Raw genomic sequence first — 27927 nt, forward strand, 5'->3', positions numbered from 1 at the left:
AAGCACTGATACATTTATACCTCACTCTGAGATTCCCAGTGTGTTTCTGTATTGTCAGTCTCTCTTGACTGTAAGCTTCTCAGAGTGGGATGGTGGTGCCTTTGGTAACCTCCACAGAAGATTATCTCCGCAGCAGTTTGACTGGACCTGAGAGGGAGCAGGTTGCTGTCAGAAAGGCCAGAAAGAAGGTGGGTATGTCTGCACTGCAACAAAACCCCCGTGGCTGGCTCACGTCACCTGACTTGGGCTCACGAGGCACAGGCTTTGGGGCTATAAAGCTGTAGTGTAGATGTTCGGGCGTCTCAGAGCCTGGGCTCCAGCTCAAGCCCAAACAGCCGCTCTGTAATTTTATAGCCCTGCAGTCCGAGACCCAGAGACCGAGTCAGAGGACTTAGGCCAGCTGCGGTGTTTTATTGCAGTGCAGAAATGCCTGGAGATTGCTGTAATCAAGACAGAAGAAACAGGTCTGGATGAAAGTTGAAGTGTTGTGGACAGAGATAAATGGGAGACAAACCGCAAGGCTTTTTTCTAGGGCTAGGATCCTAATGTAAGTTTATAAGAAAAGCAATATAGCTACATAGCAAAGCTGTATCTCAGCAGGTATAGCAGGATCTGATCTGCAATGCATCCAGATCCATTACAGTGACTGGCTGAGAGCCCAGTGTGGATTTATGAGAATAAAGTACTGCATTTGCTAGACTCCTTTTGTGATTGAGCTGGTTCAGAGAGAGTAACTCTGATGACAATATGCAAATTTGTGTGGTGTTAAACTAGCTATTCCCATGCAAACTAAATGGCCGTTAAAGTTGAAACAAACTATCAGAAGAGAAATCTTTGCCTAGCCCTATTGCAGGTAGTTTGACTTTCAGGACAGGCAGTTTGAATAGATTCCAGAATATAACCTCAAATGTGTCCTAGGATATGGGTCTTGAATGATACTAAGTATCCAGGGTGTGGGGGTATAACTTTTCGTTTACATTTGGATTTCAGCCTTCCACACACACGTGGAATAAAACCACTTTTTACAGTAATGCCCTTGCATTCCATGCATAGTATCAAACTGCATTTTCTCAGTAGATTTACTGGCTGAAGTTGTATCCAAGTGCCTGAATGCAGCACAAACACTTTGGCTCTTTTGGGGGTGAAGCTGCTAAATGCTCACCCACCCTTTAATCCCCTTCTCTTTTCTGTGCATGCTCTGTATTCTAAAATAGCAATAAATGTAATCGCCCGCATTCTGGCCTGCAGTGTCCCCTGCTATTGCAGTTCTGTGACACTGCTCTGTTAGTGCACATAATATGCCACTGTGGCAGTCCTGGGCTTCTGAAAACTGCCTGCTAGTTGGGCTGACTTACAGTGAAGAGTGGGCATGTTTCAGGGGTGAGATGAGATAAATATCCACCAGGGACTAGGTAAGAAGTCAGCAAACTCTATTCACTTTACAACCTAAGCAAGACAATCAGAAGTGAAAACAAGTCATCCTCCAAGCTCCAGTCAATGCCGCGTTTTATGTCTGATGTGGCCAAGGCTGGCTGTATAGGTTGCAAGAGAAGGAGGGTGTTGCTTAGTCAAACAGACATAAAGAAGGTGAAGCTTATTTTTTCAGTTTGGGAGGGGGTGGAAGGGGCTTAGCTTTCTACTGCGAAGCTTTGACAAATGATTGAAATGGAAAGACAGTTGAACATCCTTGATCCATCCCTTGTTTTCTAAATAAACATTCTGCTCTCCAACCTCTGCGACAAGGTTAGCTGCTGCCAGCCAATGCTAATCCTATAAGAAATTGTTGTTTAATGCAGGGCGGGGGTAAGTTTTATTAAGGTTAATCAGTCTGTTTCATAACAGGGCTGACAGAAACCGCAATCAGTGCCTCAGATGTCAAATGCTCCAGTGAGAGTCAGAGGATTACTGAGCTACCATTTGTACTCTGGTCTTTTTGGCCACTGTGGGTTTAGTTTCCAGTCCAGCTCTGGATAAAGTAATTGATAATCTCTTCTTCAGGGCTGTTTTATTTCAAAAGCATATAATAAAAAACATAAGCCACTGACTTCTGAGTATTCTCCTCTAGTCAAAGCTGGAAAAAGAGGGTTATCTGCTTGGGAGGAACCTATAGTCTAGGCGCATTCTTAAAGGGAGGAAGCACGTTGGAGTTGTGTGTGCATGCACGCTTGAATGTGCTTGGAAGATTCTTTTTCCCAATGGAGTTCTATTCTGGAAGGTTTCAGAGTAACAGCCGTGTTAGTCTGTATTCGCAAAAAGAAAAGGAGTACTTGTGGCACCTTAGAGACTAACCAATTTATTTGAGCATGAGCTTTCGTGAGCTACAGCTCACTTCATCGGATGCATACCGTGGAAACTGCAGCAGACTTTATATACACACAGAGAATATGAAACAATACCTCCTCTCAGTGGGGTGAGAGGAGGTATTGTTTCATATTCTCTGTGTGTATATAAAGTCTGCTGCAGTTTCCACGGTATGCATCCGATGAAGTGAGCTGTAGCTCACGAAAGCTCATGCTCAAATAAATTGGTTAGTCTCTAAGGTGCCACAAGTACTCCTTTTCTATTCTGGAAGATGATGTGTCCTATAGCTGGCCCTTTCTCACAGCCCATTTGTATTGCAAGCCTTATGTGACATAAGTTAAAAGTTCTTCCAAGAGAATCTAGAGCAGGGGATCCTGCCATGCTGACTGGCAAGTAGTCATGAACCCCTCAGTGTCATAGCTGAGTTAAATGGCAATGCATTTTGTGCTAATGCTTTACATCTTCCTGGTCCCACAGGGATTAGAATTAAATCCCAGACAAATGACTGATTTCCCCTGCAAAGAGAAATTAAGAGTATTGAAAATCCATGAGTGTCAAGATGAACTTGCCCCTTTAAGCCTACCCCACTCGCAACTATCAAGTACAAACTGATGATACCCTGCGCTTACCTTATATAGCATTTTCCACCTGAAGATCTGAAAGCACTTTACAATGAGGAAATGCCACTTCCGGTGTCTCCACTTTCTAAAACTAAGTGTGCACTGATCTGATCTGAATGAGAGTCTCCAGCAGCCATGAGTTGCTCCTGCACTTTGTGATGGGTTACTCCCAGCACACAATAATAGGATTATAGGTTTAGATCAAAGGAGTTGTCTGAAATTGTAGGGTGGACTGCCTCCCACATCTATTCTCCTTTAGGAAGGGTGTGTGGTGTAGAAAGGTAATTTATAAAGAGGAATTTAGGAGTGTCTAACTCATTTACTTCTTTGCCTCTTGTGATGCTTAGTTCCTAACCTCATTCATAAAGCAGTCAGTGTAAATGTACTGTCTCTTTGCCTCTCACTTTATATTCTGTACACAGACACACATTGCAATCTGAAACAGGCACCAATAACCTCAGTCTAATATGCCACAAAAATGGCAAATCTCAGACTGTGAGTAGACTGTGCATTTCTGTTGTTGATCTATAGGGACGCCTGGGCGGTCACCCTGTTTATAGGACCACCAGAGTAACACTTTTTGCTACTCGGAGTATTTAGCACTTCCACTCCTCTTTTTTTGGTTATCCTTCACACCATTTCCCTTGTGTCTAGGCTGCTGGAGACCAGCACAGTTCTCACTACAAATGCTTGAAAAGGGCAGTGTAACTGTGGAATAACTGTCAGAACATAAAGCAGTTGTTCTATTAACTCTCTTTAACTCTGTGGTCCCTTTGAGTAGTTTTCTATCAGAACACAGCCATTGTTATTGTTTTTAACCCAGTGTATGAATATCTCAGATTTAGAGAAAACTCCCCTACATTTTTTAGATGTTGCTACTCTGCACAAATTATCCACCAAATGTGATTAATTCCAGATTCCTTTGTTTAGGTTGGACCTGTGTACAGTAATCTCAAATGTTTTCCAAGAGCTGAGCAGTGTTTTCAGCCTTTTTTCCCCATAATAGCATCTCCTCTTGGATTCCGTTCTGTAGTACTCCGCAAGTCAGTTCCAGGCTTATTTCCCTACATTGCTACTATCTTACCCATTGAATCAGGGAATTCATTATTATAAATAGTTGTTTGCAGACTTGAAGCCCTTAGATACTCTGCCGCTCACCACCAGAATCAGTGGATGTGAGGGAATGAAGGGATTTTTTTATATAAAGGGAAACCCTCCATACAGCCCCAAAACTGCATCTTTGAATCACCAGCCTTTATCAGAGGAGCTGTAAGCCAGCCCAGGGAGCATGAGACAGGGGCACACGTCTTTTTCATTCTTGCTCGCTTATTTTTTACCTTGGACTTGGCAAAGGCAGAGTGGAACTGCCTCTACAGGAAGATAAATTACCTGCTGCTATCTCTACTCTGCATGTGGAAAACCATGTTCATATTTTCCAAAAAAGCTTTTTACTCAAGAGATCTTCTTCCCCCACCTTATTCCTCCTTTTCCCCTGCCCTTTTTTAAAACAAATGTTTATATCAGGGGAAGCTGGCATATTTCCTGTGCTTTGTGAGGGTGCACGAGATCAGTGTTTGAGAAATCCTTGTTAGTAGTTATGTGCCTTAATTGAAAGGAATAGCTAGGAACAACACACAATACTGGTTAATTGATGCCAAAGCCTGCAGTTTCACTTGGTCTAGGGCAGACAAACATCACACAGGTGCACACCCTCATAAAGAGGACAGCGCAAAACTCACTTTCCTATTCTCGTTCCAACAGCACAGCCCATTCTTTGCTGAGCAGCTGACAGCATTCCAGGTGTGGCTAACGATGGGAGTGGAGAACCGGAACCCGCCAGAACAGCTTCCAATAGTTCTGCAGGTGAGTCGCCTTGGCACAGGCCAGGTAGTGAGCTAAGCTAGCTGGCATTGCTGAGACGCATGGGCACTCATGAGTATGTGTTTAAGTGCATGTCTTTCCCTGCCTGCCTAGTGCTATGCTCTCAGCCAGATGGTGTTTGGGTACATAAATTACGTGGGCTCATTCAGGACTAATTGAACTTGATTGTGTGTTTGCTAGACCCTTGCTGATAAAGACACATTTGTCTTCCCTCTTTGTCCCCTCACCAGTACACCTTCAGAGAAGCATAAATTCTTGCTGCAGTCTAGTAGCACTTCAACAGCATCAAGCTCCCTCGCCCTCTCCTATTCAGCTGTGAATCAGCAAAGCTTTTTCACAGAATGATGCACTTGCTGTCCTGCTTCCTCCCTTATCTTCCCATTATACCTGCTAGCTCTGGGAGGCAGGGACATTGTCTTCTTTCTAGATTTGCAAAGCAGGTGCTGCTGCAGTCTAAGTGACTAATGAATGGTTCCTGTATCTGTCCCCTAACAGGAAAAGAGGGGACAGATACAGGAACAATTACAGGAGAGTGTTCAAAGTATCACACTGCAGGTGTATTGGGAAGTAGCACAGGCCTGAGGCTCAGAAGGCCACCGCTGCTCCTCTGCACTCCTTCCTATCTGCTTGGGATGGTCTGAGTTCATCTACAGAAAGGGAAAAAATTAGTTTCAGAGTGAACTCTGGGGAACCCTAGGGTCTCCTCTTAAACCAAGTTTCCTGGGGAGCAAAGGCAGAATGCCCACCTCCACCCCCAGATGCATGCTCATATACCCCCAAATGCAAATCCTCATGAAGGCAGCTTTGGTCACCTTTCCCTTAGGTAGAAAAATATAGATTCCCTCCCTCTCAAAGGAATGGGGTCCTAGTCTTCCACATGTCCAAGGGCAGCTGCTTTCCATCCCCATAATGGAAAAAGATTCACCTTCCCTCTGACAGCCACTAATGTGCCCCATGACAGATAGCACCATCAATCTTTCTGAGACCAAATCTTAATTTTTCTGAGCCTCCAGAGGCTGAGATAAGTTGGAAAAGGAGATGTGCTGTTTATCTCTGTCACTGCAATGGAAGCAGGCATTATGCATTATGTCCACTGCCTTCCAATGAATTAGTTGGCACTAGGAAGCTCTTCTGGTAATTAATCTTGCAACAGTATTGAGATCTCACCTGGTTCAGGACTATGCTTCCATCACCTCAAAGGGTGAGACTAGGGTAGAGCAACATGGCCAGTGTAAATGTTAAAACATTGATATGTAAGGAGGGTAAATTTGTTCACACACTGCTTTATAAACGGGGATTGTTGTTTGAGTTGTGACGTGTCGGTGAACGATTGGGAGGGGGAAAGGTGCACATTTCAACCCCCTCTTGAATGCTGCGTTGCGTAGATCTTATGTCTACGGAACTGCACCCCTGTGGCCTAAAGTGGTACATTGCTGCGAATGTATCCCCGGAGAGAGGGACATGTGAGTGCCACAGGCATGGTGCCAGACGTGAAACCTGGTTCTGCCGAGGACAGGAAAACAGGCCTTTTGTAAATGGTCTTTTATTGACTTATAAAAATTGCAGTCCATTTAGAATCACTGCTCTCTCGGGGGAAGATCTGACAAAGCCAGATTTCTGCTTCAGAGGAAAGTGAGAGGAGAACTTTACAAAGAGAAAAGATAGCTCATTCAGACTGAGTCTGAAACAAGCCTGAGCAGTAGATTCGTAATCCTTGCTGAGGCACTTCTTTTCCAGGCTGTGAAAGTGCAAATGGACAGGATTAACACTTGCCCCATTGAGGTAAATAGAGATGCAGAGTGAGTTTTTGTTTCGTGCCGTGTTGCCCTGTAATAATGGCAGCTGTGCTGCCGCATTGACCTGATTTCTTCTATCCTACATTACTGTGGAGCTTTAATGTTAAAGCCTGGACCCCGTTATCCATGAATTATCCTCCCATGCCTAGGCAGTGCTGCAACTTGCATGCTCAGACTTCCTTGGCTTTTTCAGATCCACTTCCCTCCTTATAGGCTTGGTGCTCCAGATTTGAAAATGCTGCTTGCTTCTAACCTTGAGCAGGGCTCTCTGTTTCTGGACAGCTATTGAGAGTTATGTGTAGTTGTTTGATCTATCAAACCAAACTGATTTGTAATCCAGACCTCCAAATGCCCCTGCAACCCTCCTCTTCTAGTGAGAAATAATATTGTATCCTTTTAGGGAATGGAGAGATTACTCTGGTGCAGCTGGTATGAAGATGCAGTTCTTATTGCAATATCTCCCTCCTGATTTCTTTTAAGCTCATATCGTTATTGTCACATGGCTCTTGTGTCCATATCACTTTTGTCTTCAGGTCATTGTGTTGCTTTGCTTCAGGAAAGTGGATGTGCATAAAAGAGACCCAGATACTTTTCTCAGATAATGAATTGCAAGTTTAATTAAATCTTGGAGATATTTTATTTTATACATGCTTCTGTGATATTAACAGCAGTAAGATACATTTGCATGCTCCTTTAGAAACCCATTTAAAATTGCATCTAATTTTTTTACTGTCTTTGACAGAATTTGTGGATTTATTTAATTCTTATGAAAGGGAATAATATGCACAGCATACCTGCTTGCAGCTTTCTCTGCCAATGCACCTTACACCTAACCTGCCCCACCCTCTCTAATCTCTGCTACTGTCTAAAACCACGCTCCCTGTTACTAATGCCAGGCCTTTTCTGAGCACACTGCTAATTGTGCCAAATTATATCGAGGTTTTATGGTGTAGACAGATGCCAGCTAGGGTGTGATGACCGAAGTCCTTTCTCTTTTGACCTATATTGGGACTGAAGCATTATTGAGAGGTGAAAGGTCAGTATGCTCTCTGTAGCCTCACAAAATGGAAGACCACCAAATAATGCGGGGCAGCGAAGGGGCAAATTGTGGAGCCAAATCAGGGAGCTTCTGCCATGATACATACTGGGGATATTACTCATTTTAAACAGAGGATTAAGCATTGCATTCCAAAATCTTACATCTGGTAAAGAGATTCACGACTGGAGGTCTCAGTCTGTGCATATTTCACACAACACTAAATGTAAGCCAGTAGAATTACTCATTATCGGCATCAGATTCTGTTTTAATGAGATTTTTATTGAAGACTAATGTGACCCCCTGGCTTAAATCCTTAGTCTCTTACATCCATTTGCCAAGGAAAGCAAAACCTTATTTCTGCTTCCGAGTTGTTTTAGTTAATGGGAGATCGGGGTTACTGCTCATCCTGAACACTTCCACTGGATGCCATCCTGCTCCTGCTTTGTCTCCTTTCTTCCCTCTGTAAATCAGGAGAGAACATTTCACAGCCAGAATGGCTGCTTCTAGCAGGCCTGGGCTGGATCGTTGCTTCTGTGCCTGAGAGAGATGTGAGCAGATGGGATGAGTGTCAGAAACCACGCTTTCCTAGAGTTGGGAAAACAAACTGCATTCCAAGAAAAAATATTTGCGTGTGTCTGCATAAAACTTTTCAGAGGGGAGCATTGCTTCATTAGGAGATGGCTATTACCCAAATAGCACTGATGGGGCAAGACTCCAGCCAGTCAGCTCTCTTGCCTTTCAACGTTATTCACAAGTTTGAAATTAAACCTTAGACAAGGCTGATGTGTCTGAGTGGGGAGCCTCTGTGAGGTCTTGTTATACTTGCCTGGCTGTTATAAGACTTCCTTTCATGGCATTAATCTTTGTTTTCCCCTCTCTCTGCAGGTGTTGCTGAGCCAGGTGCATCGGCTGCGAGCTCTTGATTTGTTGGGAAGATTTCTGGACCTGGGTCCCTGGGCAGTTAGCTTGGTGCGTACAATGTTGCACTGGCCCTTTGAAAGGGAGTGATTTTTTTTCAGTGTAGACAATATGGTCTGAAGGATGATTTATAAATGCAGGATGTGGAAAATACGCCCTGAGTTTGGAGCACGGATCAGTATCTTGACAACAATCAGATGGCCTTGAGGTCAACATGAATCAGGTTGCCAGAGCTTAAGCAGGATTTGGAAGCTGCTGAGAGTCCTTTATCTTTAGTCCATGTCATCTTTAGTCCACGTTGTCCATGGTTTGCTCCTTCTCTTCCAGCTGAGATTATGAATAGTGATGGCTTCTGCATAAAAGTACATGTGGAGACAGACAGCATTTAATGGGCATATGAGACCTATGAAAATAATTACCCAGATGAAATGAAGTCTCTGAACCCAAGTAACAGTCATGAGCATTTCTTTTTGCTAAGAAACCAGTTCACCCCCAGGAAGTTATGGGATCAGACATATTTGTTTCACCTGTCCTTCATGCCTGGGGCACTTGAGAGAATGGCAGCTTGGATTGAGGGAGAAAGTCAAACAGCTGGGCTTGGTATGAACTAGCTGTAGCTGGGCAAGGAGCAGTTTGGGGATAGTTAATTCATTTTTTAAATATATAAAAATATTTTCATTAACAAAGTAAGAGTTAAAAATGGCTAGAATGGCTGGGATGGTTTATAAACTGTCGTATAAACTAAATTAAACATGGAACTAGCCAGTTGTCTATCATCCCCCTGGTCACTTGACTTGTATGCTGTATCTCTTTTGCCTCGTCTTTCATCCATTGGGTCTTTTTAGATTGTGTGAGCTGTCTAGGGCACAGACAGCTGCATTCTGCATTTGGAAAGTGCCTAGCACAGGGTGGGTAATAAATATGAATGGAACAGGAGTGTCACTTGAAATACAAATTTAAATGATTTCAGGTGCCTTCTGTTAACAGAGGGTGCTGGTGAGACTCTGACAGCAGGGAATGAACAAGTCCTGTGACGGGACCTTCACAGATTTTTCTCTTTCATCCTCCCCCCAGACCTGCTCCCACACCACTTAAGTCAGATTCTGTTCTGCACCTTCCAGAAGCATAGCACAGAAGGCATAGCCCTAGGAAGGAGGGGGTCAAAGGTGACTTTAAACTCTCTGGATTTCAAGCTGCAGTGGGGGCCAAAACATGAGCAATTTGGGGCTGACTCGAAATTACTGTAGCCTCTCTTTTGCTCCTATGGCCTGCATTGTAAGCCAGACTCACCATAACAGTGTGTGCTACATCCCCGGGGCCTCCTTCTCTAGCTTTATACCGTGCATGGCCCAGGGCAGTGCAGTGCCTGTGATGGGAGGATTCTGCCTTGCCCCCTGTGCGCTGTTTACAGCCCTTATACATCACTGGTGTAGCATATAGGTGCTGGAGTAGGGGACAGAATTCCTCCCCTCAGGTTTATTTTGCACTGCACTTGTATAGACTATCTATAGTGACCACTCAGTAATGGTGAAATGATAAACAATGTAACTAGCTGTGTGTGCTCCTGCATGCTATTAGTCTGTAATACCGTACAAGTCGCCTATTTAAAAGCCTCTCTGAGTGTGGGAGGCATGTATGATTTCCAGTGGAAGGACTGTAATTAATGAGCTTTTGCAATCTGTTTACTTGTGGGAGCAAATCGCCTCATCTGAGGGAGAGAAGTAGCACGCCGTGAGCCATGAAGAATCACATGCTGTAACGAATAAAAGCTGGTGCTAAATTAACTCTTCATCTCAGTGGGCCAAATATCTGGGGACATCCAGGAATAAAATCAGAGATAAATAACTACACAGGAGTCCCCTCTTTACTATACATGTCTGATATTAATTTCTACCATATGGGCCATAAATATGTAGCATCTATGTAAAGGGTGCAATTCTGACACCTGTCCAGCTCTCCTCCTGCAGTGGGTCTTGGGGACTTATAGTAATTTGCTGTTTCTACCTTTCTCCCCAGGCTCTCTCTGTTGGCATTTTCCCTTATGTGCTGAAGCTGCTTCAGAGTTCAGCTCGGGAACTGAGACCACTTCTTGTCTTCATCTGGGCCAAAATTCTTGCAGTGGACAGTGTGAGTAATCTTGAACCGTTACTGCTCTTTATTTGTTTCCAGTAACATCCTTTATTATTATCTTCCTTAGCCAATTGCTTTAAAGTTAGAGGCAGACAGTACAATCTACAATGAAATGCAGGAGACTGGGTTTAAAAACAATGTATTCATTTAGTAGGAGTTCCCACCTGCAAAGTCACTAGTGCATTAGAGCTACCTGCTGAGAATTTCTGAATGTGAAATCCCCATTCATGCAGTGACAAGCCTGATTTGAAATGGCTCATTTGGCTACCTGCCCATTCACTGGACTTTTTGCAAGAGATCACCAGCTCATTAAGCAAGTTATTCCCATCTGCATGAAGTGAAATGACTCTTCTCCCAATTTATCCCTCATTCATGCTGAAATCTCACTTTAATTGGAAGAAATTCCATTTTTCAATCATGCTCCTTTTTGTATAAGGGTGACCGAAGTTCTGTGGTACGTCAACACTTGACAGAGTACAGCTTGTAGAGTGCAGATGCTGCCTGCCAGCTAGCACCAGTCGAAGTAGTAGTGTAGACAGTGAGGCATGCCTTAGGTGAGGAGAGTAAAGTGCTCTGTACACCTGAACCCGCAGGATATGTACTCTGCACAGTTCTCTTCCCGCCCAAGCAGTGCACCCTATGTCTACGCTGCTGTTTTTAGCAATCCACTGTCCTGCTGCCTCCCCGCTGCTGCGGCCTTTCTCTGCCATAATGGAAGGCTCCACCAGCAGGGAAAGGCTCTGTCATGGGGGAGGCAGTGGGGAAAGGCTCCAGCGGTGGGGAAATGATTATGCCTCCCCTCCTTGCTGCCGGAGCCTTTCCCTACGGCCAGAGCCTTTTGCTGCTGCATGTAGCTACGTACAGAGTGACAAGGGTGAACGCAGCCTGTCACTGTGGTGTATGGCTACACATGGAGTGCCTGTATAGCATAGCCTGTAAGTGCTGTCGGTAAATGTCCGTCACAGTGGCCTAGCCCATACTGGTGGCTCACGCTCTGCTTGCGAAACTGATTAGAACATTTGGTCAGGCTCTGCCTCCCGTGGGCAAGAACAGTCTCCAAACTCATCTTAAAACCATGGTGATCATCAGCATCTCTAAAACCATCCTAGAAGTAGAGCAAAACTAGGTCTTTGGAGAGTTTAGCTTCCAGTGTTGCTTTAAATCTAATCTGGTCTTGTTCTCTGAGCTGCAATGACCGCTGACATTGGTGGGCTTGGAAGTGCTGAAGAGTTCAGAATGGATAGGACACTGGGTTGCTTCCACAATGCCCATGATTCTGGACTTCTCCCTCTCATGACACACACTGGTACCTCCTTGGCATCCTTTAGGACAAGGCTTAAAACTGGGATCATGATTTTTGAACATGGCCTTAATGAAGACTATATTTTTTGGTACAAATATTCAAACAGTTAATTAATTGCAGCTGGAAATTTGCAGTGGTACGTGTAGTTTCCTGGTTTGACACCTACAGTTAATTGCAGGTGCAGTTATTAGTTGACGTAAGATTGAATCAACTGCTTTTGAAAGTTGGAGTCTTCCTGTTTTAATGTTGTGTATTTTCATGCTCTTTTCTCTTGTTTGTAGCATAAGGAACAATATTGGATTTGTTGGAATTCTTTCTCTCTTGATCAAGCACTGTCATGTTTAGTTTTATAAATATATTTTAGTTAACATCTTAAGAGGCTTTTGAATGGCAAAGAAAATGAAAATTCTTAATCTTAAAGCTCATATTGAAAAGCTTAGTTTTGATGCATGCTCCTCCATGGCTGAAGCTTCAGCCCCAGAGACCAGTACAATACATAATAGGGATTTTGTAGAATCAACTTAATTAACACGCACCACAATGGAAACAAACATGCCAGTGAAGGGATTGTCCTGCTTATCAGAGGAAATGCTCACTGATTTCATGAACTATTTTAAAAATAAGCCTAGAATCATCCTTCCAGCCTGGACTGGGCAGAGACTTGCCCAAATGCGCTTGATGAGACATCTTTGGCTTGTTAAGATGAACAAAAGACTGTGGAATGATTATGCCTGCAATAAATATTAAAATCCCTGTAACTTTATAGTACATTTATCATCCCCTCAGTCCCATTTTCACTCTCATCTCTCTAAGGATAAAACTGAAAAATATGTGGTACAAGACCAATATCTGCAGGATCCAGAAATGAAAGGGACAAAAGGGGTAGGGGTAATGTGGCTCTTAGTCAATAGATACAGCAGTGTGTGGTGTAGTATTTTGGCTGTGAGGAGCACTCTCCTATGTGAATGTAGTGCTTTCAGGGATAGCAATTTTATAAGATTTATGATGAAAATGACAACTGCAGGGGTATGTCCTGAGAATATAAGTGAAAGTATTCTCAGATGCTGAAGGTAGTCATGAAAGGCTGTTTTTCATTGTGTTGACTGAAAGATTAATTAGACTGCACTGAATCACTACTGCTACAGTGTTAGAGTACAGCAGGAGTGTGTATGCATGAGTGGGCAAGCCATGAGAATATTCTCCTATTGGCCACATTTCTAACTGGAACTGTTTTCTTATAAGAGTAGGTGTTATATCGACCACAGGCAAAAGCCATGGCTCCTATTTTCAAACACTTTCCCAGAGAAGCTTCCTCTGGGGTGGATTGATTTAAATCAAAGTTCTCAAAATGATTTAAATCACCAATTTGAATGATGATTTAAATCAGAAAATAGGAAACTTGGATTTAAATAATAAATTTTAATCTTGTTTTTTCATTTGTACTTTTTAGTGATTTTCTTAAAGAAAGGTTGATTCTCATTACTTGGAAATTCTTAAAACATGTTGATTTTCAACTAAAATGTAGCCAAAATATGGCACCTCTTTTGCTAACTAGGTGCATATACACGATCTGTAAATATTTATTTAAGCAATTATAAAGCTGAACATACATTTTTACATTCTTTATGATATAAAATGGTAAGTGATGCATTTCTCATTTACTAGGTGGTTAATTTTTTGCTTATGATTTGTGTCAAGCTGTATTTGGCTGGAAATTGGAATTCAGTTAAAATGCACAAAAACAGCATTTTAAAATTTTTATTAGTTAAATAGAACTACCTTAAGTGTGCTGGGTACGTAAGCAAGACAAAGTTTATCAAAACATGTTTTCCATTTAAAACTATCTGTAGTTAGTGTTTTGAACTGATTGATTATGGTCAACTTCACAGTTTTAGAACTAGTAGATCTCATCCTCTCTCATCTAATTTTTATTCATTGATTGGTAGAGGAAAACAAGCTTTACTGCTTTTTCAACTCCCAGTCAGTTTCTCAACTTTGAATGAACCAGTTATTGAACTGATCTAATTGAATAAACTGAAATGACGAAAATAGTCTCTTTGAACCTGCAGAGGAGACTACTGCTGTCAAAAGCTGGTTTAGCACTTCAACAAACTCTGGCTACAGGTTCTTAGCAGTTACTTCAATCAGTTCAGGGGTATGGCTTACTTGAAGATTCTAGCAGCAAAGGTGCTGCTTTAATATTATATTTTAGTTTAATTTAAATGATTCAATAGATTACAGTAAGCTTATACTTTAATATGGGTTTTTAGAATTTGAAATTTAATTTTAAATAGCTTTATTTTAAAAAGAAAAATATTTTACTTCAAAATTTTAAAAATCTGATTTTTATTATTAATATCTATATTATCTATTTTTATTTAACCTGCTTTCTCCTGGTTCTAATTTGATCAACACTGTTTCCTTCATCTAGTTTTGCCTGTATGTGCATCCTGCTTTACTTTCAAGAAATTATTACATTGACATGAGCAGCTAGAGTCAAACTAATCGCTTAATCTTGTTTGTTTTTGCTGGTGGGATGTAGTTACCTGAGACTCTTTTCCTGCCTCTAGTTCCCCTCAGTGTTTTTTGCCTTGTGCTCTGGAGAGCAGACTCTGCTGCTAAGTTTTTTTTACAGTTTTGGTTTTCTCATGAGCAGTGAAATAATAGAAGTAGCCTGAGTGAAAACAGGCAAAGGTGAATGTGGTTGTGTGCTGCTCTCTTGCACTTGTGTATGTGTAATATACCATATGTCTTTGATTAGAAGACGCCTGCAATTAGTAACTACCCGGTGTAAGAGTTGTACCTTTGTCATGCAAGTTGCAGGAAAAAGCAATCAGATGTAATAGCAATGTTGTCTTCTAAGCAAAAATATATGTGTACTGTGAGTGTTCTTAAAAAAATTTTAGTGTCTGAATCTATTTGCTTTAATCCTGTGAATATGCAGACATTTGCACTGAGGTATTCAGAGATGACTCTAGTTATCCAGGGCTGAGTTTTGTTGGAGTGTTTCCAGCCAATCTCCCTACTGTGCTACACAGCATACGTAACTGGATGGCATGCTGCAGTATATGAATAGCAAAGAAACTGATGTTAAAGAGTCCTTGGAAAGGAGGTCGGGCCAAGAGTTTACCCTATGTTAAACTGGTATAATTTGTTGGACAGCATCCTCCAAATCTTAAATATCTCACTTAAAAATCCCCACTATAGTCAGTGAGAAAATTAACCCCCCCAAAAAAAAATTGCTCTTCTGATGGAACTTCCAGACTGTCAAGGGCACCCAAGTTACCTAGCAAAGTATAACTCTGATGGGATCATCGACATTACAACCACTAACTCTGTAGAAAACAGGGAAGTACTAGGTATGGGTGGGTTAATTTAATCTCTACTCAAAACAATGCATCAAAAATTCAGTGCCCATAAAATGGGAAAAGACAACATGAGAAAAAGAACTTGACGTTTCTAAGAGTTTAAAGACAGTGGAGAGTAACAGTGTGAGATTTTCAAAAGGATGGGCTTTGACCCTTTAAATGGCATATTGAACTGCCAGCTAAATGTTCTTTGCTAGCAGGATTTGTGAGGAGCAGTGGCATCTTGTGGTCAATACAAATGCTCCAGATAGGTTTTCCCCAGGGATAATTTTACACAGCTACACAATTTTTGTGCTCTAGTCCTTCCCTCATCATTGGAAATCTTTAACCTTTCCCATCTACCCTACAGCACGTTTTGTTCATGTGCCTTTATTATTCACAAGTACAAGATGCAAAGTAGGGAGATGTTATTGACACTGAATATTAATATTGTTCTCAGGCACTGCAGAGAGAACATATTAGCAAAGTGTATGTTTAAAGCTATTCTGGAGTTACATGATCTGCTTTCCTCCCTGTGGCCTCAGGTGATTGGCTGGTGCTGGCAGCCCACTGGGATGCAGTGAAAGATGGGCAGTCTTGTCTTAGTGGGCATCTGTTTGCCTGCACGCTGGTTTGAGACGGCTTTGTTTTTCTAAGGGGCAAAGATATGAAAAAAGCTAAAAATGTTGGGAAGAAGAAAACCAGCTCTCCTTTTGCGCAGCGTTACCAGCAAAATCCAGGCACGCCTCTGGTAGCTGCAAACTGACATTGTTTCGTTCCCTCTCTTCTTTAGTCTGCTGCAAACCGCATCTTTTCTTGCTTCGGTAATGAAATATTCTCTTGCATCTTTGTCTTTCCAGCCCCCTCCTTTCAACAATTAGTTTTCCTCCATAGTCCTCCATTCCTGATTAAAAATACATGACACTGTCTCTGGCATGAAGCATACAGCAGAATCCCAACCACAAAGGGAGTTAAAAGCAAAGTCAGGTTTTCCACCCAAAATTGTCACTTTAGTGCTATGTATTCTTGCGCTCTGACCTTAATATGTCAGACTGGAGCCTGAGATATCATGCTAGCAAAAAGGGAGCCCTGAGAAGAGGATCCTGGTGATGATTATCACTCTTTGAATCCAGGCTGCCTGCTTCTCCTGTAATACTCTTCCTTGGTGCCCTGATTTCTGCATATTGTGCTGGTGAAAAAGATGGCGAGGTTCACCTGCCAGGCATTTTTTGTCACATAGTTTGGTCTTGCCTATGGAGATGAGAGTAAATGATGTTCCCAAACTGTGTTCCAGCCCCAGGATTGAATAGGCCAAAAAGAATGGACAGTCCCCCACGCCTCAGAGATCATCTCTCAATCAGAGTGGAAACTCATTGATACAGGTCAGTGTAGGGGAAACATGCAATGTGCTGAGTGGGAACTTCAGTCTCCAGGATTGTCATCTTTGCACCTTTCAGGAGCAGTACTTTCACCTGAACAATACAGTTCCTTATGGACATTTATGCACAATTCCAAGCCACCAAACAGGGTGTCATTATTAACAGTCTTTGCTCATTAGAAATACAGGATTGGAAAATCACAGATATTACAGGTTAAGATTTGGCGTGCTTGGGGAGAGATGTGTAGAGAGAGCTTGCACAACATCTGCATGTGATATGCTTGCCAGTCAGGAACACTAAAAACAGACAGAAAACTAACACACAACCCTTCCTCCCAGTCTGGGTAGGTAGTTTGTGAAGATGATGTGCTTTGAGATGATGAGCTTCTCAATGTCTGGGAGACAAATGCCTCTAGGCATTTGTCCAGGACTTAGACTGGCCGTGCAGATGAATATTTAGCTTTATGTGCAGGGGGTGATGCGTAGAAGTTACCAAAACATCTGATCTGCAGAGAGAAATTCAGCTCTTGTTCTTCCCAGGCTTGGATAGCAGCCATCAGCAAACCAGGTGGAGAATTAGATAAGAGACTTTTGAAATATGTAATTTTATTTTGGTTTTGTAAATGTCAGAAATCTGATTTATCAAATTCCTCTTGTTTTCCCTTTAGTGGCTCGTAACTACCATGGTGAAGGTATGCCATGGAACAAAGGGGGATTTAATGCTGCCTTTTTCTAGGGTGCTCTGAAGAACCAGAGAGCAACTTTGCAGTTTGTATTCCTTTCGGATGCCAACATGCAGTGGAACCATTTGCTTTAAATAACACAAGGCACTGGTCACCTCTTCATTCCAAAGAGTGTTTGGCTGCAGTCCTCACAGGGAAATTTGCTCTGACTTTTGTTTCTCAAATGAAAATTGGAATTGAGAAAAATGATTAAGACATGAAATATTCATAAATCACTGGAGGCAAAAAGAAGTTATCTCCAGGTTATTGTACTCATTGTTTTTCCTTCTCCCTGTCTCGTTTTTCAGTCATGCCAAGCCGACCTCGTGAAGGACAACGGTCATAAATATTTCCTTTCGGTCTTGGCAGATCCCTACATGCCAGTAAGGACAAATAGTCTGTTTCAGGCTTATTTAAATCTTGCTTAGGTCGTCTTGGCTTTTATGCTGCTGTTATGATGTGGTTGGTACTGTTGGTGGGGACAGGGTCATGTCACTCCCAGTGACACCAACTGCCCTCTTGAGGAATGGCACAGATGGGCAGCCTAGTTGGCCACAGGGGAAATTAATAATATAGAGCCCCATCAGAAGCACTTACAGACCAAATAAGTTTGCAAAGCCAATTCATTAAAAGGATTTAGACTTAGATTATTTTACTTTTCTTGATATTCATTTCATCTGCTCTGAAATGGGAACTGCAGGTGCTCTGATAAATGCTGTCTAATTTCATGGTACCTTCTGTAACCACCTCTACTGGTATTCTGTTTAGTGTCATCCTACAACAGGATAGCCCTCTAGCAGTATCCATTAGGGACTCTTTCTCCCCCAATTTCTCTAGTGATAAAAGCACACAGCTGTGACAAACATGAACTAAATAGGGCACTGGCCTTTTCTGCACTAACGCTTTTTAAATCCTGAACGTAAATGAAAAATACAATGGAATACAGAATAGTTCCCAGTCACTCAACCCAATGTAAAATATAATGGGATTGCTGCAAATTATTTCTTTTAAATGGTCTGTTTATTTCACTTAAAGATGAAACATGAAGTGGCCGTGTTGTCTGCCTGATGACATAACCAAGTCAGGCATTTCATAGCTGCAACTCCAGGCATGTGGGACAGCAGGAAATGTCCAGACTTTTTTGGGGGGTGCGGGGCGGGAGAGGATGTTTGTCTTGTATTGGGTTTGCTGGGAAAGTATGTTTAAAAAATCCCAGGAATACACAATTACATTTTTTTAAGTTGTGAAAGTATTCTAGAAATCCTTGGGTCTCTGGCTGCCCTCCTTTCTACATGTCAGGCTGTTTTCTGTTAGAATTATGATTAAAATCACAAAAAGAAAAGGAGTACTTGTGGCACCTTAAATAAATGTGTTAGTCTCTAAGGTGCCACAAGTCCTCCTTTTCCTTTTGCGGATACAGACCAACTCTGCTGCTACTCTGAAACCTAATTAAAATCACAGCCTCTCAATAGAGCCACAGCCAAGCAGGCCAACCATCTTTCCTGTTCTCAGAGGAAGGAGGGGGGCAAGTTTCATGGCCTGTTCCAGCCTCTTGTCATTAAGCAACTCCAAAACACAACTGTAAGTTTTTAGATTCCCGAATTGTCAAGTTTTCAGGAGATTCACGTCAAACAAGGCAAGAAGGCCAGGATGGTCTCTCTCCTTTCAAAAGTGCAGCATACAGTTGTTTTCTGTCCTGTTTAAAGATAAAAATTAGTTGTGTGTGGTTTTGTTTTTAAGGCTGAACACAGGACTATGACTGCTTTCATTTTGGCTGTGATCGTCAACAGCTATAACACAGGGCAGGTGAGTCTCAACGTCTTGATCTTTACAATGCTTCTCCTTAGCCTTTCTCTGTACCATGACTTTGCTTTGATGTGACACCAACTGAAATGCATCAGAACTTACTACAGAACTGGGAAGTTGCAGGGGGAGGGTGATTTCCTGTTTTTCTTGGATTTAAACAAAAATCTCCTGGAAGTGCTACAGAGGTAGCACGTGCACAGCCCCTGGACATATGGGTTAAGGACACACGTCGCTGAACAGCATCCTCTGCAGGCAATACACTGACACATTATTAAAGGAATCCTGCACGGTTCTCGTCAGCTGCGAGCACGATGGCCGTGATGTGGGTCTTGGGAAGGGGTTTAAAGCCAGGAAAGTGCCATGAGCCATAAATTATGGGGCTCTGACAGGTGCAAGGAGTATTGCCAATGAGGAAAAAAGCAAGTTACTGCATTCAGGAAGCAATTGTGACATTAACAGTTGCTTGGCTGGCTGTAAGAGCACACAGCTGACCTCCCAAGACTCCTTATGGAGCACTTGTGCAAAGCATCTCCAATAAAATGTTGCAACAAAACCAGTATCTAACCACGGAATAATTCTGTTCTCTACATTGCGTCTGTCCCCTCTCTCAAAATCATTTTGTTGTTTAATGCTGAGAGGGGAAGCTGCCTGTCTAAATGAATTGCACTGAACTATGTTTTAGGAAGCCTGCCTTCAAGGAAACTTGATTGCCATCTGCCTGGAGCAGTTAAATGATCCGCACCCTCTGCTGCGCCAGTGGGTGGCTATTTGTTTAGGACGTATCTGGCAGAATTTTGATTCCGCACGGTGGTGTGGCGTGAGAGACAGTGCCCATGAGAAGCTCTACAGTCTCCTCTCAGACCCCATCCCAGAGGTAATGTTTTAAGTGTAGACATATATACTAGTTGGGCTGGAGCCCTTTTGAGTGAGGGCTACAAAGCAATTTAAAAATCAGTATTGTCAAGAAGTCTCATGAATTGATAGGTGTCTGGTTAAAAAAAAATAGCTTTCCCTTTTTTTTGCAGGAAAGGTGCTTAAGCCATGCAAGGTCTGGAAAGGCAGAATAAATGCAAAGGATTATATAGTCCATGAAAGGGGTTTTCAGTGTGATGACTTTAAATCCGGGGTTTATACAAGCTCCACATTTGTTTGCTCACTCCTGGTGTCAGAAGTCCTTCAAAACTGTGTTACCACAACTCACTGTGTATTTCGACAAGTTCTCTGATCTGTTTTGTCTAAATCTGAGAACCGTTCTCAGCCTGGCGGATGAAAAAATGCAATTTTAAGGGAATGCATGTTTCACCATTATGAAAATACTGTCCAAGAAAGAAGAGAATCTTGTGCCAACCAACACTGTGATTGACAGACCCTATGAGACCCCAGTGAAATTATATTCCAACTGGGAGAAGTAAGCTTGGAGATAAAGGGCAATATCATTGTGAAGTTATTAAAGTTTAGCTTTTCTTCTTTTAGTGATTTAACGCTTCCCAATCTGGGCACCCACAGCCTCCTTTCCTTTTCCCCAGGTTTTTCCCAACCTGCAGGTAATTGTCATGCAAAGGATCAGGTGAAGCGTCCTCAAGGCCATGAGCTTCTCTTGTCAATCAGCCAGAGCAGATCCCTTGCTGAATTAGGAGGCACGTGCTCCGGAGGCTGATTCTGCTGCCTCCGTAGCATTCCCAGTCTCTGCCAAGGCAGAGAGTAAAGGACCACGCTTGATCCCAGACCCTGGGCCTGTGCAGGGTGTGGCTGACCCTCTTCCATTTTTAAGTCGTCTGCTCCCTTTCCATGTGCCCATATCAGATAGGTGAAGGCTTTAGAGCTCTCTAGTGTAAAGGGGACCTAGGTCCCTCAATGACAATTCCTTATTCATCTTTATGCTATTAAACAGAAGGTTCTTGACAGTGCCCATTTGAAAAATCACCAAAGGGAAAGCCACCTGACATTCCAGGGAATAATACACACTTCTGCACACATGAATGTTTAGAATTGCACCAGGATAAAACTTGGCAGTGCCCCTATATCTGTTTGTCTTTCCAGGCTTCTATCCAGCCGCTGCCGTTTACCCAACATAGTAGCCTGGCTTTGTAGGGATCCGAGTTGGCAGAATAAGAGATCACGCCGGGTAGTTCAAGGCTAGGACCAGGTAGGAAACCAATGGTGATTTTTTATTTTGTCTCTCACAGGTTCGCTGTGCTGCAGTCTTTGCACTGGGCACATTTGTGGGCAACTCGGCTGAGCGGACCGATCACTCCACCACCATTGATCACAATGTGGCCATGATGCTGGCACAGCTCATCAACGACGGGAGCCCCGTGGTTAGAAAGGTACAGCAGGAGGGACATAAGGAAGTGAGGAGGATTAATGCTGGTGGCCTTCACAGTAATGCTAAGAAGGGTCAATTGTGTGTGTTGCTGGGGAAGCAGACTCTTTGTACAGTGGATTTCTTCCTAGGCATTCATGGATTTGATTAATCTGGAAGCATTTGTTCAAGCTCTCTCTCCCTTGTCAGCTAATATAGATGCTTACTTCCTGCCCAGAGATAACACACAAACATGGTTATACTCAGGGAAAAGAGCACCGTAAAGTGATAGCTGCTGGCCAGGGCTGTAACCAGGGCCAGGTGAGCGGACAGCCGCCCAGGGCGCAAAGCCACGGGAGTGGAAAAATGATGAAAAAAAATGGTAGGGGACACACACATGCTTGCTTGGCCTGGGCGCTAAAATACCTAGATATGGCTCTGCTCCTAGCCCAGGGGATTTGTTCAGCCTGTTGACTACTATGACTGCACGCTCAAAGCTGTAGAATACGATAGCTTTGCAGAGTTTTTTCTGTAATTGGCCTTTTAAGCGAGGAAGCACAGGGGTCCCTGTGGGTTTTAGGATCAGGTAGGGGAAGACCAACAATTGGTCAAGTTGTCCCAGCAACAGTAAAATACACTTTCTGTTTACAAACATCTGTCATTTTTTCTGTAAGCTTATCACAGAGTAACTTTTAATGGGCGAGTAAGGTTTGAGGGGTTGGGCTGTGAGAGGGTGACAAATATGCAGCTGCCACCTTCTGTAGGCAACCCTGTGGAGCAGTGTTGTGATTGGCCATTGCTAGTGGAGCAGGGTTTTCTATCAGGAGTCATTTCAGCTGGCTGGTGTGCTTTCTCATCTGCGTTGGAGTTGTCCCTTGGTTTTATAGCTCATACTCAAATCCCCATGCGCACATGCCCTCAAGAACAAAATTGCCTGCGTCAGTTGGAGTCTCCTCTCTCATTTGTAATGGAATCCTTGCCTTGTGAAATTGATGACACAGTGTACTCGCTCTCTTGGTCCCAGATGACCTCTTCTGATTGGTTTTCCCTTGTTTTAATCTCTTGCCCTCAGAGAAACTGCTGAGAAGAGTTTCCTTTAGCATATGTGAGACTCTGGCAGCAAAAGCTGCCTCATCTACAAATGGATCTCACTGTCCCAATGGAGCGGCATCGATTTCTCCAAATCTCTTAATTAAAAATTCCTTTAAACAATGGAGAGTTCAGTCTTCTGCTGACTATTTGTATTTCTCTCTCCTATCCCTGCTTGCAATGTTAAGAAACAAGCTACGAAAGGGTTATTGCCCAGAACCTAATGAGGAGCTTGGCTGCCCACTGGTTCCTGCAAATGGTTCTGGTGTGTCATAGCTATTCGTGTGCTTCTGCTGGTGGTACAGACTCTCTGTGCATCATGGGTTTCAGAATGCCAAGGCCTTTTGTGTCGATGATTTTCTGGTTTCATTTCCTGTGAGGTTTTTGTAAATGTCAGTCTCCTCTCTGCTCTGTGCTGCTGGCATGCAGAACATAGTTGATCCTCAGAGTTACGAACACCAGAGTTACAAACTGACTAGTCAACCATACCCCTCATTTGGAACCAGAAGTACTCAGTCAGGCAGCAGCCGAGACCATAAAACAGAACAAAAAACAAATACAGTTCAGTGCTGTGTTAAACATAAACTACTAAAAAAGTAAAGGGAAAGCAGCATTTTTCTTCTGCATAATAAAGTTTCAAAGCTGTATGAAGTCAATGTTCAGTTGTAAACTTTTGAAAGAACCACCAGAACGTTTTGTTCGGAGTTACGAACAATTTCCATTGCCAGGGTGTTTGTAACTCTGAGGTTCCACTGTAATGTTGTGCTGCTTTCCATGTTCTGCAGACAATAAAGTGAAGCTGGCATGGGGAGCATGGTTTGGAACGCTGAGAGCCACCGAAGTGCTGGCCATTGGCAGCTCACTAGACTGTAGACACAAGCCTCTGGGAGCGCTTCAGCGTTCGGAGTCCCAGGGCTGTCACAATGAAGCACTAATGCCATTTGCCATCTGCCCTGAATGTCAGGAAATACCATTTCTAATGCTGCGGCTCTGCGGAGTCTCAAGGATGGATTTTAATAGGCATGGCATTTCATTTGCTGTACAGCATGCGGAATCCCCTTGAAACAGAAATGTACATGGTACATAAAACATATTGTATAACATAATCACCAACTAATAAAAAAGACCATATATTAAAACAGGATAGTTCAGACCACAGTATATTTGCTGTTTACCAATGGACCACTGAGACCAGTTCACCTACCCCTTCCCTGAAGCCAATGCCTGAACCAGGAATAAATCTGTCAGAGGTTAGTGGACTTGTTTGTATGCTGGTTCTTTGAGTTTAAAATCAATGCAGGAATGGGGCAGGGAAAGAAGAGTATGCACTTTGATGTCTTTATCCAGAATCCTGACTCTTGAGATTTCTGTCTGATTTTGTGACTTCCTCTAGAAAGAAGAGCTGTATTCTGTCCCTGGAATGCTCTGCTGTTTGTTACTGTTTTGACAGCAAAGTTTTACATTACAGGACTTTTGGTTTTAAATTAAATATTAAATATTAATTTGTTACTGGAAGCATAAAGTGTATGGCAGCCCTATGGGAGGAAGAAGGGAGGGGCTGGGAGTGCAGTGGAGAGAACATGACAGCTCCATTCAGTAAAGAGACCTTGTTGCTTTCAAAAACCACAAGGAGGAATAATATACTCTGATTGAGCAGTAATTCCTTAGTCTCCTGGAGTTCACGTGTTCTGACCCTCCATTATACAACAAAAGCACGTTAACTGCTTGCTGGGCGTCTGGATTGTTCCAGGCAGAACCCACCTGCCAGACACTGCCAAATTGTTCCTGGCAGGATTCACTTGCCAGCAGCTGCTCAATCATTCCAGACATATCCAAACTTCCTGTTTATTTAACTGGAATATTAGTTGCACAACAGGGGCTGTGTTGAGCTAGCAATGAGAGGTTAAATCTGTGGCCTTATTCCACCAACATCTTATGCTTCAGTTTATTCATTGGTGTAACTGTTTTTCAGTGTGCACAGTCTTTGGAATACATAGATCTCTCTTTTGGAGATTTAGGCTGCCAAACTGGTGTTAGCGACAGACCACAGCTCTCCAGCCAGTCAGTGGTCTGTCTGTCTGGTGTTTCTAAGGGGCCTAACACCACAATACCTAAGAGGGTCTAAGTTTTGGTGTCCACTTCCCCTCCTCCTCTCTAAGGCTCCCATGTTGCAGCCATTAAGCCAGAGAGAATTAAGTGGGGTCCCTTATCAGACCCACAGCATCACCCCTAAATTAGCCGGCATTGGTCCTAGTAGATGAATACAAGCCTTGTTTTCTCGCCTGGGCTGACCATGCTGCCGAGTTTGGGACTCAAGTTCCAATGTCCTTCATGGTGGCAGCTCAGCCATGGCCTTGGCAGCCTATTGGTGTCTCTCTAGCTGAGTTTAGAGTGAGTGTAGCACGGGCAGCAGGAATCCAGCTCCTTCCAGCAAGTCACATACGAACAAACAGTGGTTTGGCCTTTGCCATGAAGAGCAGGAGTCCTGCTCCTCTGCACAATTCATTATTTCACTCCAAGAAACACGTGCCCCTCGTGGGCAGGGTGGCAGCTTGTACGTGAGAGGAGGGAGCTGTGTACAAGACTCCAGTTCTGTTCTTTCTGTGACAGTACATCAGTTTGACAATATCAGGCTGAATCAAAGAGTAGGGGAGCCTGGCCAGGAATAAAAGACCTTTTGTTATGAAGAATTCATTTTGAAACTAAGCGCTCTGGCTTTCTTCAGATCTTGGCACTGAAGTGAAGGAAAAATCAATGCTTCTCCAAACCAAGTATTAAAAAGTGCCCTCATCCCCCCTCGAGGTGACAGATGCTGGTTTCACAGGGGCTTTATTCTGCCTTATTTGTAAACGATAAAAAGATGCTCACAGAAGAGAGGCTATTTCCCACCATGTTAGCTCAGAGTAGAGGAAATTTGCTAACTCTGCCATCTGTGCCATTGGTTTGTTGGGTTGGGCAGAGGGAGGGAGAGTTAAGAAGGGATTTTGTATATTCTTACTGCTCTAGAGAGAGAGATGTGCATGCTGGATCTGTCAGTAAGCTTCCTGTATCAGCATAGGTCAGGTTGAGAGGAGTTCTACACAACACTGTCTGGCGGTTCAGCAGGCTGAGGACTGACATATACAAGATTCCTGACTTTAGAAGCATTAGGAGAACAGATTCTTGTATAACTTCATACCCTGCCTGTTTCTGAGATCTGAGCTGCCTCAAAGGAAGTAAAGACCCTGAGTCTTGTTGGCGAGTGACCTCACTGAGAAGCTGGGTTGTTTTGGGTTTGTTTGTTTTTCTTGTGGGAGCCTTTGATGTTAGGAGCAGGAAAATGGAAGAGAATCAGAAGAACAATAGAAAACCCGTGGATTTTATTTATTTCTTTGTATGCAGGCTTATTGGGGGTCTGTCAATCTAGCATTGCTTTAACTGTCAGATACTTCACTCTTCTGCTCAGAGTTCAGCATGGCTTTGCTCTAACAGCAAGCTCTCACTGGAAGGATGCCTCTGTCCACCTGCGTCATTTACAGGACTTTCATCGCCAGAGATTAGCATCTCTGAAATACAGCACGTGTCTACGCTGCAGTGCAGGCCTGTGCCTGAGCCCGGGCTCGAGCCTAACCCCCCTTGCGCATACACTGCAATTGCACTAACCCAGGGCTCGAACCCTAGGTCCCAGGATCCTGCTGGGCTGGAGAGTCCAAGCTCGAGTTAAGCTGGGACCCAGGATCTGAGCCCTATTGCTTTGCAGTGTAGACATAGCCCCACTTGACTCCAGTCCTGGGAGTCAGGTGGAATTATTTCATAATTCCACAGGACAATTTCCTTAGTCCCCTCCATCCCAACAATCTGCAGTCCACTCTATTGAAAACAGAAGCCACCCCAACTTTGCAAATGGTCAGTGTTAACCCATTCTGTTCTGATCAACAATCTGCAAGTACGCAGTCAGAGAGCCTCCTGGGTTTACAATGGAGACCAAACCAATCAAGCCTTTTGCAAAGCTAGCTGCTTCCTGGTAACATGCAGGCGGTCAGGTTTTCCCACAGTGCATCATGGTCCTAGGGCTAGAGCAGGGCAGGGCAGGGGGTAGAGGGAGAACTAGGGACTCTGGGTTATGGCTACTTTGACTGCAGTGTGAACGCCAGAGCCCTAGGTTCAAGCATGGGTTAGAAAAGTCTTAACATAGGGTTAAAATACAATGTAGACACTCAAGCCTAGGGTTCCCTAACACGGGTCAGCTAACTCAAGTCCCACTAACTCTGGGCTTACGTTGCAGTGTAGACATACTGTGACAAAGTTCCTCCTCTACCTTGGTGGGTCTTGCGCTTATTGGTGGATTTGCTTGCCTTGGAGCTTCACCACAGCCCTCAGTTTGGCCGTTTTTGTGAACCCACAGTCCAGGTCAACTCCTCCTGTGTCTGACCAGGAGTTGGGAGGTTTGGGGGGAACCTGGGCCTGCCCTCTACTCCAGGTTCCAGCCCCAAACCTCCCAACCCTGTGGAATGCAGCTGTCTAGAGTGCCTCCTGGACTCCCTGGGATACTTCCCCATGGCCTCCTCCCATTATCTTTTTATCCTCACCATAGGACCTTCCTCCTGGTGTCTGATAATGCTTGTACTCCTCAGTCCTCCAACAGTCCGCATTCTCACTCTCAGTTCCTAGTGCCTCTTGCTCCCAGCTCCTCACACGCACACCACAAACTGAAGTGAGCTCCTTTTTAAACCCAGGTGCCCTGATTAGCCTGCCTTAATTGATTCTAGCAGCTTCTTGATTGGCTGCAGGTGTTCTAATCAGCCTGTCTTAATTGTCTCCAGAAGGTTCCTGATTGTTCTGGAACTTTCCCTATTACCTTACCCAGGGAAAAGGGACCTACTTAACCTGGGGCTAATGTATCTGCTTTCTATTACTCTCCTGTAGCCATCTGGCCCAACCCTGTCATAATACCCACAGAGGGACACAGAGTGATCCCCTTGCTTTCCATGAGAGAGAAGCATCTGAATAGAGATTTGTGCCCTTCTAAAAGCATATTTTGTCCTCTGCGGTAGTTTCTATTGGAAGAGGCAGTGGTAGAATATGCTCTGGATGAACTAAACAAGTTATAGCTGCCATGTCCTCCTTCGAGTGATAGTCCCTCTGTATATTCCCTATGTTGGTATGCATGCGTGAGAGTCCGGAAATTCTTCAAAGCAGTGTCCATTGGCCCGCACATGCACCATAGCTCTCCTGGTGCTCCTGACCGAGGGTATAAGAGAAAGTGTGGGTCGACGCCTCTCCAGTTCCTTCTTGGCAACACATGGCCTGAGTCGG

General features: G+C 43.5%; 1 protein-coding gene across 3 annotated transcripts in view; it reads left to right on the forward strand.

Annotated features, from left to right (window-relative positions):
• The window catches only part of RPTOR (regulatory associated protein of MTOR complex 1), a 314905-nt gene that overhangs the window by 206186 nt on the left and 80792 nt on the right, over positions 1 to 27927 (forward strand). For all 3 annotated transcript variants that reach the window (XM_048818846.2, XM_048818851.2, XM_048818847.2), the window contains 7 exons: positions 4683 to 4784; positions 8523 to 8606; positions 10572 to 10682; positions 17744 to 17818; positions 19176 to 19241; positions 19924 to 20115; positions 21428 to 21568. In XM_048818846.2, coding sequence (XP_048674803.1) covers positions 4683 to 4784; positions 8523 to 8606; positions 10572 to 10682; positions 17744 to 17818; positions 19176 to 19241; positions 19924 to 20115; positions 21428 to 21568 — 771 coding nt within the window. The remainder of the gene's footprint in view (positions 1 to 4682; positions 4785 to 8522; positions 8607 to 10571; positions 10683 to 17743; positions 17819 to 19175; positions 19242 to 19923; positions 20116 to 21427; positions 21569 to 27927) is intronic.

This window comes from Caretta caretta, chromosome 14 (assembly GCF_965140235.1).
Source record: "Caretta caretta isolate rCarCar2 chromosome 14, rCarCar1.hap1, whole genome shotgun sequence".
NCBI classification, from domain to species: domain Eukaryota; kingdom Metazoa; phylum Chordata; order Testudines; family Cheloniidae; genus Caretta; species Caretta caretta.